This window comes from Chiloscyllium plagiosum, chromosome 36 (genome assembly GCF_004010195.1).
Source record: "Chiloscyllium plagiosum isolate BGI_BamShark_2017 chromosome 36, ASM401019v2, whole genome shotgun sequence".
Classification (NCBI taxonomy): domain Eukaryota; kingdom Metazoa; phylum Chordata; class Chondrichthyes; order Orectolobiformes; family Hemiscylliidae; genus Chiloscyllium; species Chiloscyllium plagiosum.
Window position 1 is genome coordinate 8962258 of NC_057745.1, and position 14361 is coordinate 8976618.

General features: G+C 40.0%; 1 protein-coding gene across 3 annotated transcripts in view; it reads left to right on the forward strand.

Moving 5' to 3' along the window:
- The window catches only part of LOC122540929 (aggrecan core protein-like), a 104889-nt gene that overhangs the window by 41273 nt on the left and 49255 nt on the right, over positions 1-14361 (forward strand). For all 3 annotated transcript variants that reach the window (XM_043677240.1, XM_043677241.1, XM_043677242.1), the window contains exons 2-6: positions 6340-6416; positions 7107-7493; positions 8413-8587; positions 9135-9262; positions 12519-12812. In XM_043677240.1, coding sequence (XP_043533175.1) covers positions 6347-6416; positions 7107-7493; positions 8413-8587; positions 9135-9262; positions 12519-12812 — 1054 coding nt within the window. In that variant the 5' untranslated portion in view covers positions 6340-6346. The remainder of the gene's footprint in view (positions 1-6339; positions 6417-7106; positions 7494-8412; positions 8588-9134; positions 9263-12518; positions 12813-14361) is intronic.

Sequence of the window (14361 nt, forward strand, 5' to 3'; positions counted from 1 at the left end):
AACAATCTTGAATTGCAATATAACTAACATATTGTAAGGTTCTATTAATAAAATTTTAGTTTTATGATTGTCTGTTCACTGAGAGATGACAAAATATCATCAGACGAACTCTCCATCTGAATTCTAACCAGTTCACTTCCTGTCTTGAGTTTGATGACTGGGATCTGGGTATCAAAGGCACATGGAATCATCTGATGGGCAAACCTTTCCAGGTGGATGTAAGAGGGCCCATGACACTATTTTGAAGAACAGGAAACTTTTCCCCAGGTACCTGGTCAACATTGCTGATTGTGGGAGCTTGCTGTGCACAATTTCACTGGCACCATTCCTGCATTATAACAGCAACAGCATATCAATAAGTATTTCCTTCACTGTGAAACATTTTTTGGGATAATAGAGAGGCACAATCAAAATAAGTTTGTTCTTTCTGGAGAGCATCGTAGAGATGATCCTTTGGAACTGAGGTGGGCAGGAATTTGTTCAGCCAGAGGGTGATGAGTTTGTGGAACTCTTTACCACAGAGGATATGGAGGCCAGGTCATTGAGTGCATGTAAGTCTTGATTGGTAATTGGATCTGGTCATTGAGTGTATTTAACATGAGAGAGGGACTGTTTGAATAATGTTAGTGTGGGAGAGTTGCTCTATGAGCAATCATGCAATGTAAAGTACAAAACTGATGTATGCTGTCCAGTTGTCCAAGTGAGTTAAGTGGTTTCACCTCAATCAGAGGAAACTTTATCAGTTAAAGATTAATGTGTAGACAGATAAGTTCTTAATTGTCAAGGAGATCAAAGGTTGTGGGGAGAAAGCGAGAAAATGGGATTCAGAAACTTATCAGCCATGATTGAATGGTCCCTGCCTATCTACTATGATTGGATGGTAGAGCAGATTCAATGGGCTAAGGCCTAACTCCTGCCCCTATGTCTTATCTTACGGTCTTAAGGGTTACAGAGAGAAGGCAAGAGAATGAGGTTGGGAAAATATCAGCCATGATGGATTGGTGGAGCAGACTTGATGGACAGAATGGCCTAATTCTGCCCTATATCTTGTGGTAGCCCTGGCTATGATCTAATCTGATTCTAATCATATTGTCGAAATTTGAAATGAAACCCTATCTCAGGAAATGGACATATCAGATTGTCAATTTATTAGACTGATTTGCCCTCTTTATTCAAATGAATGAGTAGGAAAATCAACCATTTTGTTCAGACATCCATTTAATCCTACATCACTCATTCTACATCATCACTGAAAGCGAACATTACCTTCACAAATTTTCTAGCAGGGTCATTGCACAAAATTGAAAGCAGGAACTAGGCCAGATGATATTTCTTCCTGCATCCTACCCTGGGATGATGAGGGATATTGTGGTAAAATTCCGATGGCTTATCAGCTGAGAGTTGCCAACCCTGCATGGGAGGAAGCAAAGCTCAAACATAAATACTGAGCCATCGGGAGTAGGAGTGGGGGTTACAGCATGTCATTCTCAACTAAGTCAGGAGCTCCAGAACTGAGCTTCAGACAGACTGAAAATTTAGGTTATGAAGGCAAAGATTATATAATAATATTTTAAATGCAAGGAACTGTGATTAGATGTTTTGAATAGGTATTGTTTCTTTCTTTCTCTCTCTTCCTTAAAAACACAGCTGTTTGACCAAGCGTTTTTCCACTTATCCTAATATATAGTGATTCAGTGTTGAATTGAGGGGTGATAGATTTAAGACAGATGTCAGAGGCAAGCTCTTTACTCAGAGAGTGGTAAGGGCGTGGACTGCCAATGTAGTTAACTCAGCCACATTAGGGAGATTTAAACAATCCTTGGATAAGCACATGGATGATGATGGGATAGTGTAGGGGGATGGGCTTAGATGAGTTCACAGGTTGGCACAACATCGTGGGCCAAAGAGCCTGTTCTGCGCTGTATTGTCCTATGTTCTATGTTTATGAATTTTATATAATAATTGCTTCTACTAAGCATTTTGGAATATTTTACAATGCTATAGGCTCTATATAAATAAACTTACTTGTTTGCATTGGTACCTTTAATGAATCCACTCAGTGGCTTCAGTCTAACAGTTGGATTAAACTGTATAAGTCCAAAAAAAAATTGCAAATGTGGAAATAAAAACAGGAAGTTGTGGAAGTATGCAGCAGATCCATTGGTTTCTGAAAAGAGAAAAGTGTAATTAAAGTTTGGGTTTAGAATTCCTGTCAATGAGAAAGATGCCAAGCTCTTTCTATAAGGGTGTCTAAAATAAAGGGAGGAGTGGAGAACACCAGGTTGAAGTAAGAGGTCAAATATTGTGGACAGGTCAGACACCCTCAAAACATTTTAAGAAAGTAGCCTGAACCCTAACTTTGCTCGTTGTTTTAAGTAGGTGTTAAGTGGATATTCAAGGAGTGATGCAGCTGGCCTAACCACTTAGTTTTAAATAAAACAGAATTTATTTGCAAGATTACCCAATGAAACACAATCAAAAGAGAATGGAATATAAAATTACTTAACCTATCAGAAAACTCAACAGACTATCCCAACTTAATGATGCTGTTCCAAATACTTCAACAATCCCCATAAACACCCTTTTGCAAAAAAAAGGAAAAATCCAACACAGGTTATTACAGGAGAGATGTCAGAGAGAGGAAGGATCAGCATGAACCTGTTTCTTGGAGTCCAGCATCTTCACAACTGACTGCTTGTTAAAACCAAATCAAGCCAGAGAAAAGCTGAGCTGGGAGAACTGGTCACTTACCTTTCATTGTACAAGTGTTCTTTTTTAAAACTTGAAAGCTTTTTGCCTGAGGCAGTATGTGTTAGCAATAATCAAATTGGCCCCAAAACCCTCTGAGGGTCTCTGTATTTACTACCCCTCTGAAAGAAAACTAAGGACATCATAACCTTGTTAAAGGAGTAGCAACATCATAATATGTCAAGGAACAATTGTTAATGTCTTAACAATGGAAATGATCGAGGTGTGAAACCTGCTGGATGATATTGAAACATCCCCTCAGTGAAAAACAATAAATGTAACACAAAGAGGAATAAAAGGCTCTGAAACTGAGTTGTGAAGTGAAATCTGAACAATGACAGCACAAGGTGCAGATTGCCAATGTACCGCACTTCACACATGGGAGCACACCTGACATTTAATATTTATATATGTAGGTACATGTAAACATGCAACTGAAGAATGTCACCTTTCTCTATATCCTGTGAACAAATGGAGCTGATTTGAAACTGACAGAATCCGGCTTGCTAACAACATTGGTGGTATCATGGTAATGTCGCCTGTATAGTGAATGGAACAAGGTTGGCCAGGCTGATCTTGTTGAGTCAGAGGTACCTGAATGGGGCTGTTAACCTGGGCCAATCAGGAAGCCCTGGTTGACAGATATAAATAGGAGTCTCAAGAAAAAAATAAATAAATAGGAGTCTCAGAAAGCCTCCTCACTCTTGGAACTAGCTTTGAGCTGGCTGGTCAAAGTCCATATACTGTGCACATGTAAGTAAATGGTGTCTTGGTGATGGGATACTAACTTCTGTGCAGCTATTTCAATTGGACTGGTAATCCAGAGGCCCAGGCTAATGGCTCAGGGGGTGTGAGTTCAAATCTTACCATGGCAACTGGTGAAATGTGATGTCCTTAAAATAATCTAGTAAATAAAGCTAGTTTCAGTGATAGTCAACATGACACCTATAGCGTATTGTCGTAAAAACCTGTCAGGTTCACTAATGCCCTTTAGGGAGCAAATCTGCCATCTTTATCTGGTCTGACTTATGTGTGACTCCAGATCAATAGCAATATGGTTGACTCTTAACGGCCCACTGAAATCGTCTCAGTTAAAGAGTAAGGTGACTGTCTGTTTGGAGTTTGCACATTCTCACCCGTGTCTGTCTGGGTTTCCTCCGGTTGCTCCGGTTTCCTCCCACAGTTCAAAGATGTGCAGGTTAGGTGAATTGGCTATGCTAAATTGCCCGTAGTGTTAGGTGAAGGAGTAAATGTAGGGGTATAGATGGGTTGCGCTTCGATGGGTCGGTGTGGACTTGTTGGGCCGAAGGGCCTGTTTCCACACTAAGTAATCTAATCTAATCTAATTAGGAATGGTTAACAAATGCTGGAATTGACAGTGAAACACATACATCTCATGAAAGAATAAAGAGTGAGAAGAAAAAAGTCAAAAATATAAAGAAACGCTTGGACCTTAAGCTACCCCTACTATTCAGATCTGTTAATTCAGTGAATTTGTCCCAGGTCAGACTTCCAGTCAAGATCAGACCTGTTGCCAATCTCCGCCTGACATTTGAAGGACATATTTGAGGGATGCAGCCCCAGTCACATGTTCTAGGAATAACAAGGCTGCTTTTCTCCCCCATTCCACGATCAGAATTGCTCCAAGCGAGAGATGGTTTCCCTGCCATGAAAGACGTTATTGAACTTTTTTTCTGGAAATTGTTAGACTTTGCTACACGTTTTGGAGAGAGTGAGACATGCCTTAGAGGGACAAACATCCTCCCGGATCCTGAAAGAATCTCCTGTGAAATACAGCACTGCCATATACCAGCAATAACCCATTTATCCCAGATGGATCGTGCTTTGAGTTGTTTTTCTGGAAGATGTACTAATATTTAAAATCATCCTTGCACCATTCAGCAGTTGCCTGTGTAACTCTATAATCGAACTGATTGATGTGTCATTAATGTGAAAGTTGAGTCCAGAGTTCGCTGAGCTGAGCCACCCAATAAAGATTTTGAACTCCCATTTCAAATTTGTGAAAATATTTTGGACAAAAATTAATTGGAGGCTTGTCACCTACAAAACCAGCAACCGTGAGTTCTCAGTATACCCATTAATTTGGCTTGTTGGCTAAATGATCAGTAAAACCGATTCCCAATGTAACTGATTGTCAGCATTGGCAAGTTCATCACATTGAGCAGGAAAATGTTCCTTAATAGTTGCTTGACCTTTCCTCCTCAATCTGCTGCTGACGTCTTCCTTCCCAAACTGTTGCTCAGAACATTAGTGTTACAAATCTTTCTTTCAAATCTCCCATTTTATGTGTAAGTGATTCACAGCTAAAACTATAGTTAATTTGTTTCGCAGATAGAGAAGTGGAACTGGTAAGTATCCGCCATATTTTCCTTGCTACCCCCAAAATTATTGTTGGGCATTTAGCTGCACAGGCAGCCATCTGGTAACTATTCATTTATACTGTTGCATTCAATTGTTCTGTGTTTGACTGTTGGAGTCTGGTAATAGATCTATGCTACTGTGTTTGAGTGGTTACGTCTGGGTGTAGATATAAAGCAACAGACACCACAAAGTACTAGAAGCTGAGCTGCAAGCACAAGTGTTAAAATCTTTGATTACAGAGATATCTTAAAACTCTTGGGAATAAACCTGTTGCACACTTGGAAACTCCTACTATATCTGTATTGCTCTAAAATATATAAAAATACATAACATGTCTATTTGGTCACAAGCTTCAGCAGGGTATTTTGGGGAAAGAGGGCATTGCAGCTGAACTGAACTGTGTCCAAGTATTAAAGCCCCATTCACCTGGATCAGAGCAATAAGCAAAAGCCTCTCTCTAGCCTGGAAGCCAGTCTTAGTACATCGATTCTATCCTGATTGTGATCAGTTAACTCAATACCAGCTTGTCACTGAGCTTGGGGGAGTTTTCAAATCTGAATAATTTGATTCTAAACAGGACAAGGTTTCGAACAGCTCAGGAAAAAGGAGATGACTGCTGACTACTAAGCATGAAAAACAATTCACATTGTCATTTCCCTCCATCTTCAGGAAGATCCTTAAAAGCTCACTTCAAAACAACGTTGTTACACAGCAGGTGGTGGATGTCTGGAATTTGCTGCCTAAGAGGTGATGGAGAGAGAGAGACCCCTGAACTCTTTCAAAAAGTACCTGGATGTGGATCTTAAGTTCTGTATTTTATAGGATTATAGGCCATGTGCAGAAAAATGGGATTAGAACACGCATTTGGGCCAATACGGACAAGATGGGCCAAAAGGCATCCTTCTGTCACGTATCATTTCTAAGGTTTTTTAGTTCCATTTCCAAATGGTGTTGTAAATCTCACTTGGTACTCTGTAGCAGTACTCAGGACATACTCTTCGTTCAATGTTTAAAACATTCTACAATGAAAAGAACTTTACTTACATGTTAGCATGTGATAAACTGAGAATTCACAGCATTCACAAGCAGAGACTGTCTCACCAGTAAGCAACCCCCATAATTCCCCAGCGACCACCTTCTTTGACAGACATCTGTGTTCCTTCTGCAGCAATGGTGCTAACTCACCCTTCCCTCTTTTCTCTTTTACAGCTAAACCATGACCACTCTGCTTTTAGTGTTTGTGTGCTTGCGAGTCATCACAGCGGCTATTTCAGTCGAAGTTTCTGGTAAGGAACATTTTAAGATAAATTAGCAATGAACTCCTATAATATGAAACAGTCTTAACTCAATTTGGAGCACAAACACGAGGGGGGATCAGGTTTAAGTGGCATATGGATTCTCATTGATCATAAATGTGAGGTCCCAGAAGACTCTCATTATTGATGGAATTGTGGATCTCAATGGCACTGGTTCTCCAAACGTTCATCCTTGATTAACAGTCAAATTTAACTCGTGCTTAGATGTCCACTTGTGTGTCAGATTTCCATATTTTCTGACTTGAGAGCCAGCCTATAACTAGGGTTTGCCAGATTCATGGCAATCTAAATAGAAGATTGTCTCCAACCAATTCCAGCAGCATAATGGCAGTCTGAGTAACTTGTAATGTCTGTACACGATAATTTGAAAAGTTCTTGATGTAGACAACATTTGGGATACAGGTAGTGCTTCTATAATGCAATGGTTGCGTTCTTGTGCAACCCCCGCATTATAGAAAAATTGCACTTTAGAAACAGCGCATAAAATGTTGGCATTAAAAGTTCGTGCTTTAGAAACCGTGTCCCCAGTTCACCAATTGTGTTACAGTGAATTCGCATGAGCAAAACACGTGCTGCAGCAGAACGACCAGTATTTGAATCTCCCACTAGGTCTGGCCCATTTACTAATGTAAGGAGACATTATTTTATTCTGTATAATAGATGACACAAAGGCCCTGAGTGTGAAGATTGCCGTGCAGTCACCAGTGAAGGCTGTTCTTGCGAGTTCTGTGAATATCCCCTGCTACTTCATCGACTCCACATCATTCTCACCGGACACTCCCTTGGCAACTTTGCTGGCCCCAAGAATCAAATGGACAAAAATCAGTGAAGATGGGAAAGAGACAGTCATAGTGGTTGCCACCTCTGGAAAAGTTAAGATCAGCCAAGAGTACCAAGGTCGAGTCAAGCTTCCAAGTTACCATGAAATTCCAAATGACGCCACCTTGGAGTTGGATAAACTACAATCGAGTGATTCTGGAATGTACCGGTGTGAAGTGACGCATGGTATTGAGGACAGCCAAGACGTTATACAGTTGGTTGTTAAAGGTCAATATTATGTTTTATTTTAGTTTTTCTGTTTTCTCCTTCTTTTTGGAAAGTTATTTTTGCCATTGTAGCCAGGAATAGTAAAAGATGAAAGAATTGTGGATGCTGTGAATCAGAAACAAAATCAGGTTGCTGGAAAAGCTCAACAGGTCTGGCAGAACCTGTGAAGAAAAATCAAAGTTAACGTTTCAGGTCCAGTGACCCTTCCTTAGAACAGTTCTGAGGAAGGGTCACTGGACCTGAAACGTTAACTTTGATTTCTTTTCACAGATGTTGCCAGACCTACTGAGCTTTTCCAGCAACTTCTGTTTTTGTATAGACTTATGTAGTATGTTTGTTACAAGCAAAATACCTTTCCTTTCATCACTGGAGTTTCTTTGTATATTCCAATGCCAAACAAATTGACTCTCAATGAAACTTCTAAGTTTCATGGTTGCTAATTGGAATACTGAAAATTGGCGATCCTCCCTCTGCCAAAGCAAATTGGTGTTGTCAATCTGATTATGATTGAAGTCATATTAGTGCTACAAATGCTCCAAGTCCACCCTTGCGATATGAGTGACCAAAACTAAGAAAAAATATTGGAGTCCAGGTGGGGAGTTGAATGGCATCTTTCTCTGCCATTGTTTTTCTCTCCAGTTCTGCGGGACACAAGATCCAAGCCCATATATAAGCTGACCGAATGAAAGTGTTAGCAGTATTTGGTCAGCAACGACAATGGCAATGAGGAGAATGCAAAGTCTTGTGAGATCTATGACATGCCCTGATTATAATCAGCCATCTAGACTTTGATAATATTTGTTGGGTTTAGTCAATAAAAATGCTTACCAAGCTACAAGAGCCTGAGCTATAATTTACAATATGCCAAAGGTTGATTCTAGATGATGTTTGATACTCACATTTTCCCTTCTGATTTCAGGTATTGTCTTCCATTATCGTGCAATCACCAGCAGATACACCCTCAACTTCTACAAAGCCCAGCAGGCTTGTGTTGACAACACTGCCATCATCGCAACACCAGAACAACTGCAGGCAGCTTACGATGATGGATTTGATCAGTGTGATGCTGGATGGTTGGCTGATCAAACCGTAAGGTCTGGACCGATTATACTTGTTACCCACAAATGTATGTGGTGTATCATTTTGGGAGCATGGTACATCATGGTGGTAAAACTAATATAATAGTGAAAGAAATCTTCCGAGGCCACCATAAATTTCCAAACTATGCCAGCTTCAGTGAGGCCCACGAGTGATATGGAGACTTGAACTCCTCCAATATGTACATGAATTATATTGCAGAAATATTTCCCAATAGAAACGATCTTACATTGCAGCGTACAAGAGATGATCGAGCATCTATTCAAGAAGACAATGTTTCCTATTTTCTCCTTCAGCTCCCAACAGTAATGATTAATTATTATATCTGAGTTTACTAACATCAATAACCCTAGCAGACTACAATGAAGTAGAATTTTGATATGGATCTAGTGGGTGAATCATGGCAGAATGTTTATGAAACTAACAGACAGTTAGTTCCTGTTTTGTCCGTTTAACAATGTCTATAGCGGATCCCAATATTTACTGCGAGCAAAAAACGATAATGATTTTTTTTGACAGTTATTTCTGAATTCATATTCTTAGGTATCCAATTCATAAACCTCGAGTAGGATGCTATGGTAACTTGGATGAATATCCAGGTGTCAGATCATATGGTGTCAGAGATACAAATGAAACCTATGATGTTTATTGCTTCGCAACAGAACTGCAAGGTAGGAAACATGTTCTTCCTTGGAGATAACACACATAGTGGTTCATAGTGAAGGATGCAAACTTGAAGCGAAAATAAGAAATGTCATCAGGTCTGGCCAAATGGTGCCAATCTTCAGGCTCCTCCAGGGACTTCTCAATCTTAACTCCAATACGGGTCAGGAATCTACCTGCAGATTGTTAAGCTTGCACTTGTGGCCAGTGAGCATGAAAATGTATTGTTTGTAAACTCACACCATGACAAACTGTAAATGAATATAAATAAAGTCCTCAAAACCAGTGGAGTACAAGTACAATTCAGAGGAATGGTTGTAGAATACTTGGAGTATGCTTAGTAATTTTTCTGTTACCAAAAACTTTCTGGTATTTCAGGAGATTGTCTCATAGCAAACCCCTACCTACCAACTTTTGTTAGTGTTTGTTTTTTTTTAGAACTGACTTTTCCAGCCCATTATTTACCTTATTTGCCAGACAGAGTGCGTGTGTAAAGGTTACATTTAAGGGCATACTGGATTTCTCTAACGTATTGTGACAAAGAAGAGAAGTCATGGCTGGAAAAGTTAATTTTCCATGATGTCTCAGATGCAACTGCATCTCAGAATTTCAGAATCACAAAATTGTTACAGTGCAGAAGGAGGCCATTCAGCCCACTGCGCCTGCACTAGCTCTGCAAATACTTTGTGCCAAACCCCTGTCTAATATCTTCTTAATTAATTCCAACTCCAGCACACTTTAGTGCATTTTAAACCGGAGCACTCACTGTGTGGAAAAGCTTCTCCTCGCTTTTCATTTACTTCTTTTGCGAAACACTGTACACTCTCATTCTTGATCGTTTTAGGAGCGGAAACAGATTTGCCCCAAATATATACCCCCACCCCCCCGCTCATAATTTTGAAAATCTCTTTTAAATCTTCCCTTAGCTTTCTTCTCTCCGAAGAAGACAGTCCCAAACTCTCCAATCTATCCTCTAAACTGCTAGTTCTCATCCCTGGAACCATTTTCAGAAACCCCTTCTGCATTCTTTCCAGCGTGTTCCCATCATTTTTACAGTCTGATGCTGAGAACTGTATGCAATGTCTGGATCAGTGGTGCTGGAAGAGCACAGCAATTCAGGCAGCATCCAACAAGCAGCGAGATCGACGTTTCGGGCAAAAGCCCCTTTTGCCCGAAACGTCGATTTCGCTGCTTGTTGGATGCTGCCTGAATTGCTGTGCTCTTCCAGCACCACTGATCCAGAATCTGGTTTCCAGCATCTGCAGTTATTGTTTTTACCCAACTGTATGCAATGCTCCAGCTGAGTTCTCACCAGTGTCCTATATAGGTTCAGCATAACCTCCCCGCTGTAGTACTCCACACCTCTACTAAATTAGCTTATAACCCCTATGCTTTATTAACAGCTCTCTAACTGTCCTGCCACCAACATGAGAAGTGTCTGCAGGACACGATTTCCACTTGGCCAGGCTGCTCTGCCATCCTTTAACTTATATATTAAAATATTTTACTTACTGTAACTTCAGTAACTATAACTTACTTTAACCTTGTTCTTGTAATATTAACTAAAAACAGGTAATTAGCAGAAAATAGAAGTTCTTCATCCCTGTTCACAAATCAGGTCCTTCTCTTGAGTCAATAATTTCTTACTTTCCCTGTATGAGTTTGGAAATTAACATTTTGCAAAGGTTTTAACATTGAAACATAGTGCCTAACAGCAGCTGCTGAGCAACCAATTAACTCACTACTTTTCATAATTTCACAGTGGTGCCCTGTCTCCTGCACTGGGGACACCCACAAGCCACATGAATGAATTTCACCCCACAAAACAGGGAGGGTTAGCACACAACTACAGTCCTAGATGATAGTGTATCATCTAACATTGTTTTGTAGGAAGTCTATTCCAGAGGTACAGTAAAAGAAGCAGGTCTGGTTAGAGAATATGTCTTATACAGAAGTAATATTATTAATGTATATAGAGAGAATTATCAGTAACTTATATACAATATGCAGTGCATAATTTAAAAACAGAAAGCTCTGTAAATACTCAGCAGATGTTGACACTGCGATGGAAAAAGAAATAGGGTTGATGTTTCCAATTGAATATGATTTTTGTTTCTTATGTTTTATGATCTTATGTTCACATTCAGTACTAATTATTATAGTCATACCTTTGCTGAATCCAGGTCACTATAAGTGACAACAAGTAGACATGTCCTTTTCAAGAGCAAATAGAGATGGACAACAAATGTTGGCCTTATCAGGGATTGATAACATTTTTTAAAGAGGACCATAGTTGTGATGAAGATTTCTGTCCTAAATGCAGGCTTCAAAGTTTTATCAATCTTCCGATTAGGACCCAAATAAATTTTTCTGTTGCATGTGTGTGGGATCCTACATTCAGGATCAGCAAAGGGAATGCAAAATGTAGATTCCATTCCAGATCAACAGAATGCTCCATACACAGAACACAGCAATGTGCAGAAGGTGAACTCAATGTGTTAGAAGTTTTCAAAAAGTAAACAAATAAGTGCTTGATTCCCAAAATGTTTCACGGTCATTGCATTTTATAAACAAATAGCAATGGAATGAGACAGGTAAGGGGACGGTCAAGCCTGATAAAACAATCTCCTGCCTTATTCCTTACTCAACCCAAAAAGGGTACAGTTATATCCACCCGATAGTGAAGGTAAAGGAACTTCATTTTGCACAACAGTTCATTTGAAGAACAACTTGAAAGTATTCTTCTATATTAAAGCATTATGGAGCATTATAACAGTAGGCATTACCAATCCTCTCTTCCCAGATGGGAAAAGCACAAGATTGTGTTTTACAGTATTTAACATAAATGTTGAACATTATTCAATATCAAGTTTCACAAGTGGTTTTAGCATAGATGATGTTACTACCAGCTTAGAAGCAAACCTGATTGTAAGTTTAAACTGGTGACTACCTCTGTGATTCCAGTTTAGAAGCCATGCATTTGAAATTAAGTAATTAAGAATGAGTGAAACATTGTCATACAATAGATAATACACATAGATGTGCATTAAGAGGCAATTAAATTTCTAACATGAAAGAAAAGATTATAAATGCAAGGTCATTGGCTGATCCATCTGAAAGGATTGGGTTTGCGTTGATGTTGAGCACTCTGTTGTGCTTTGGTTTATCACATATAACCTTTTTATGGACAGTATTTGCTGGAATTTGAGGTGGATTTACTTAACTCAATTGATCAACTTCATTTTCTCGTCTTTCCATCTCTAGGTAATGTGTTCTATATAACTACCACTGGGAGGTATGCCTTTAAGGAAGCCATGGAAGCTTGCCTCGACAAAGGTGCCCAGTTAGCCACCACAGGACAATTATACATGGCATGGAAAGATGGCATGGATCAGTGCAATACTGGTTGGCTTGCTGATGGCAGTGTCAGGTACCCTATCACAAAGCGAAGACCCAACTGTGGTGGCAACCTACTCGGCGTAAGAACTGTGTACCGGTACGCCAACCAAACTGGATACCCTGATCCAAGCACCCGCCATGATGCCTATTGCTTCAGTGGTAAGAGATTATGAATTTCTGGCTGATTTGGTTGGATAAGTATTGGGTATTATCATGAAGGCGTTCAAGAGCTGAGACAAATAAATTACTTACTCCAAGAGTGAGAAAGGAAGCCAAGAGAAATTAGATTAGATTAGATTACTTTACAGTGTGGAAACAGGCCCTTCGGCCCAACAAGTCCACACCGACCCGCCGAAGCGCAAACCACCCATACCCCTACATTTACCCCTTACCTAACACTACGGACAACTTAGCTTGGCCAATTCACCTGACTTGCACATCTTTGGACTGTGGGAGGAAACCGGAGCACCCGGAGGAAACCCACGCAGACACGGGGAGAATGTGCAAACTCCACACAGTCGGTCGCCTGAGGCGGGAATTGAACCCGGGTCTCTGGCGCTGTGAGGCAGCAGTGCTAACCACTGTTAAGTATTAAGGTGCAGAGAAGATAAAGTTATAAAATAATAGATTAATCTGTTAACAGAACAGTCTGAGAGGTGTGGTGGGCATAACAGTCCTATGGGGCTGAACAGCATTGGTGACTAAAGCTTACTTCAATTGAAAAATAAATTGGTTATTTTTGGACATAGCGCAATACAGAAAAGTGATTATAATCACTTTCACAATGCAGCAATTTAAATATTAGGATGATATGAGAAACAGATTCTTTTGCAAAAATTTTGCTGTGTTTTGTTGCGCTGTCAATTTCACTTCAGGGAATCTGGGTTTGAAACTTACCAAATGAGGCAGTCCTCTCACTCTGTATGTGGTCTGTGTGTCTGTCTTAATCTATAGGGAATGAGTTAGGTTAAAAATAAAGACACAATGAGGGCAAGTGTGAATAGTCAAGGTCTTTTTCCCAGGGTAGGGGAAACTAGAGGGCATTGGTTTAAGGTGAGAGGGAAACATATAAAAGAGACCTGAGGGGCAAATTCTTCACGCAGAGGAGGTGGAGGCTGGTACAATTACAACATTTCAAAAGGCACCTGGATGGGCTTAGAGGGATGTGGACCAAATTCTGGCTAATGGGACTAGATTAATTTAGGATATGTGGTCAGCATGGACTGAAGGGTCTGTTTCTGTGCTGCACAACTCTATTACTCTACCTTTGATTATCAGCCACAAGGCTAAATGTTGACAGATGCCGGAGCACACATAATGCCCGTCCCTTTACATAGTGTCTTCATGTACAGATGTATGGGATCCAGTATCTGTTTCATTATCACTGCATTAAATTGATAAGCCATGGCTGAGAGTTGCTCTGCCTTGGTTTCTATAACAGGTGCTACAGCCATTAGTGAGTACGGTTAAAGTAGTGTAATGGATGCAGGGCACATGGATGAGGTTTGTTCAGTGCGACAGCAAGTATCAGACCTTCCAATCAGCTCCATGTGCAACATCCATTATTATTACCTAAAAATGTGCCAAATATAGTTTTTATCCCTAGTGCTTGGTGCTAACAATCATCCTCCATTGAACCAAAATGGACCATGACATGTATTCCAATGTGTTTTGTTCAGCCTGCATTTCAATCACTTAATTAGAGAAG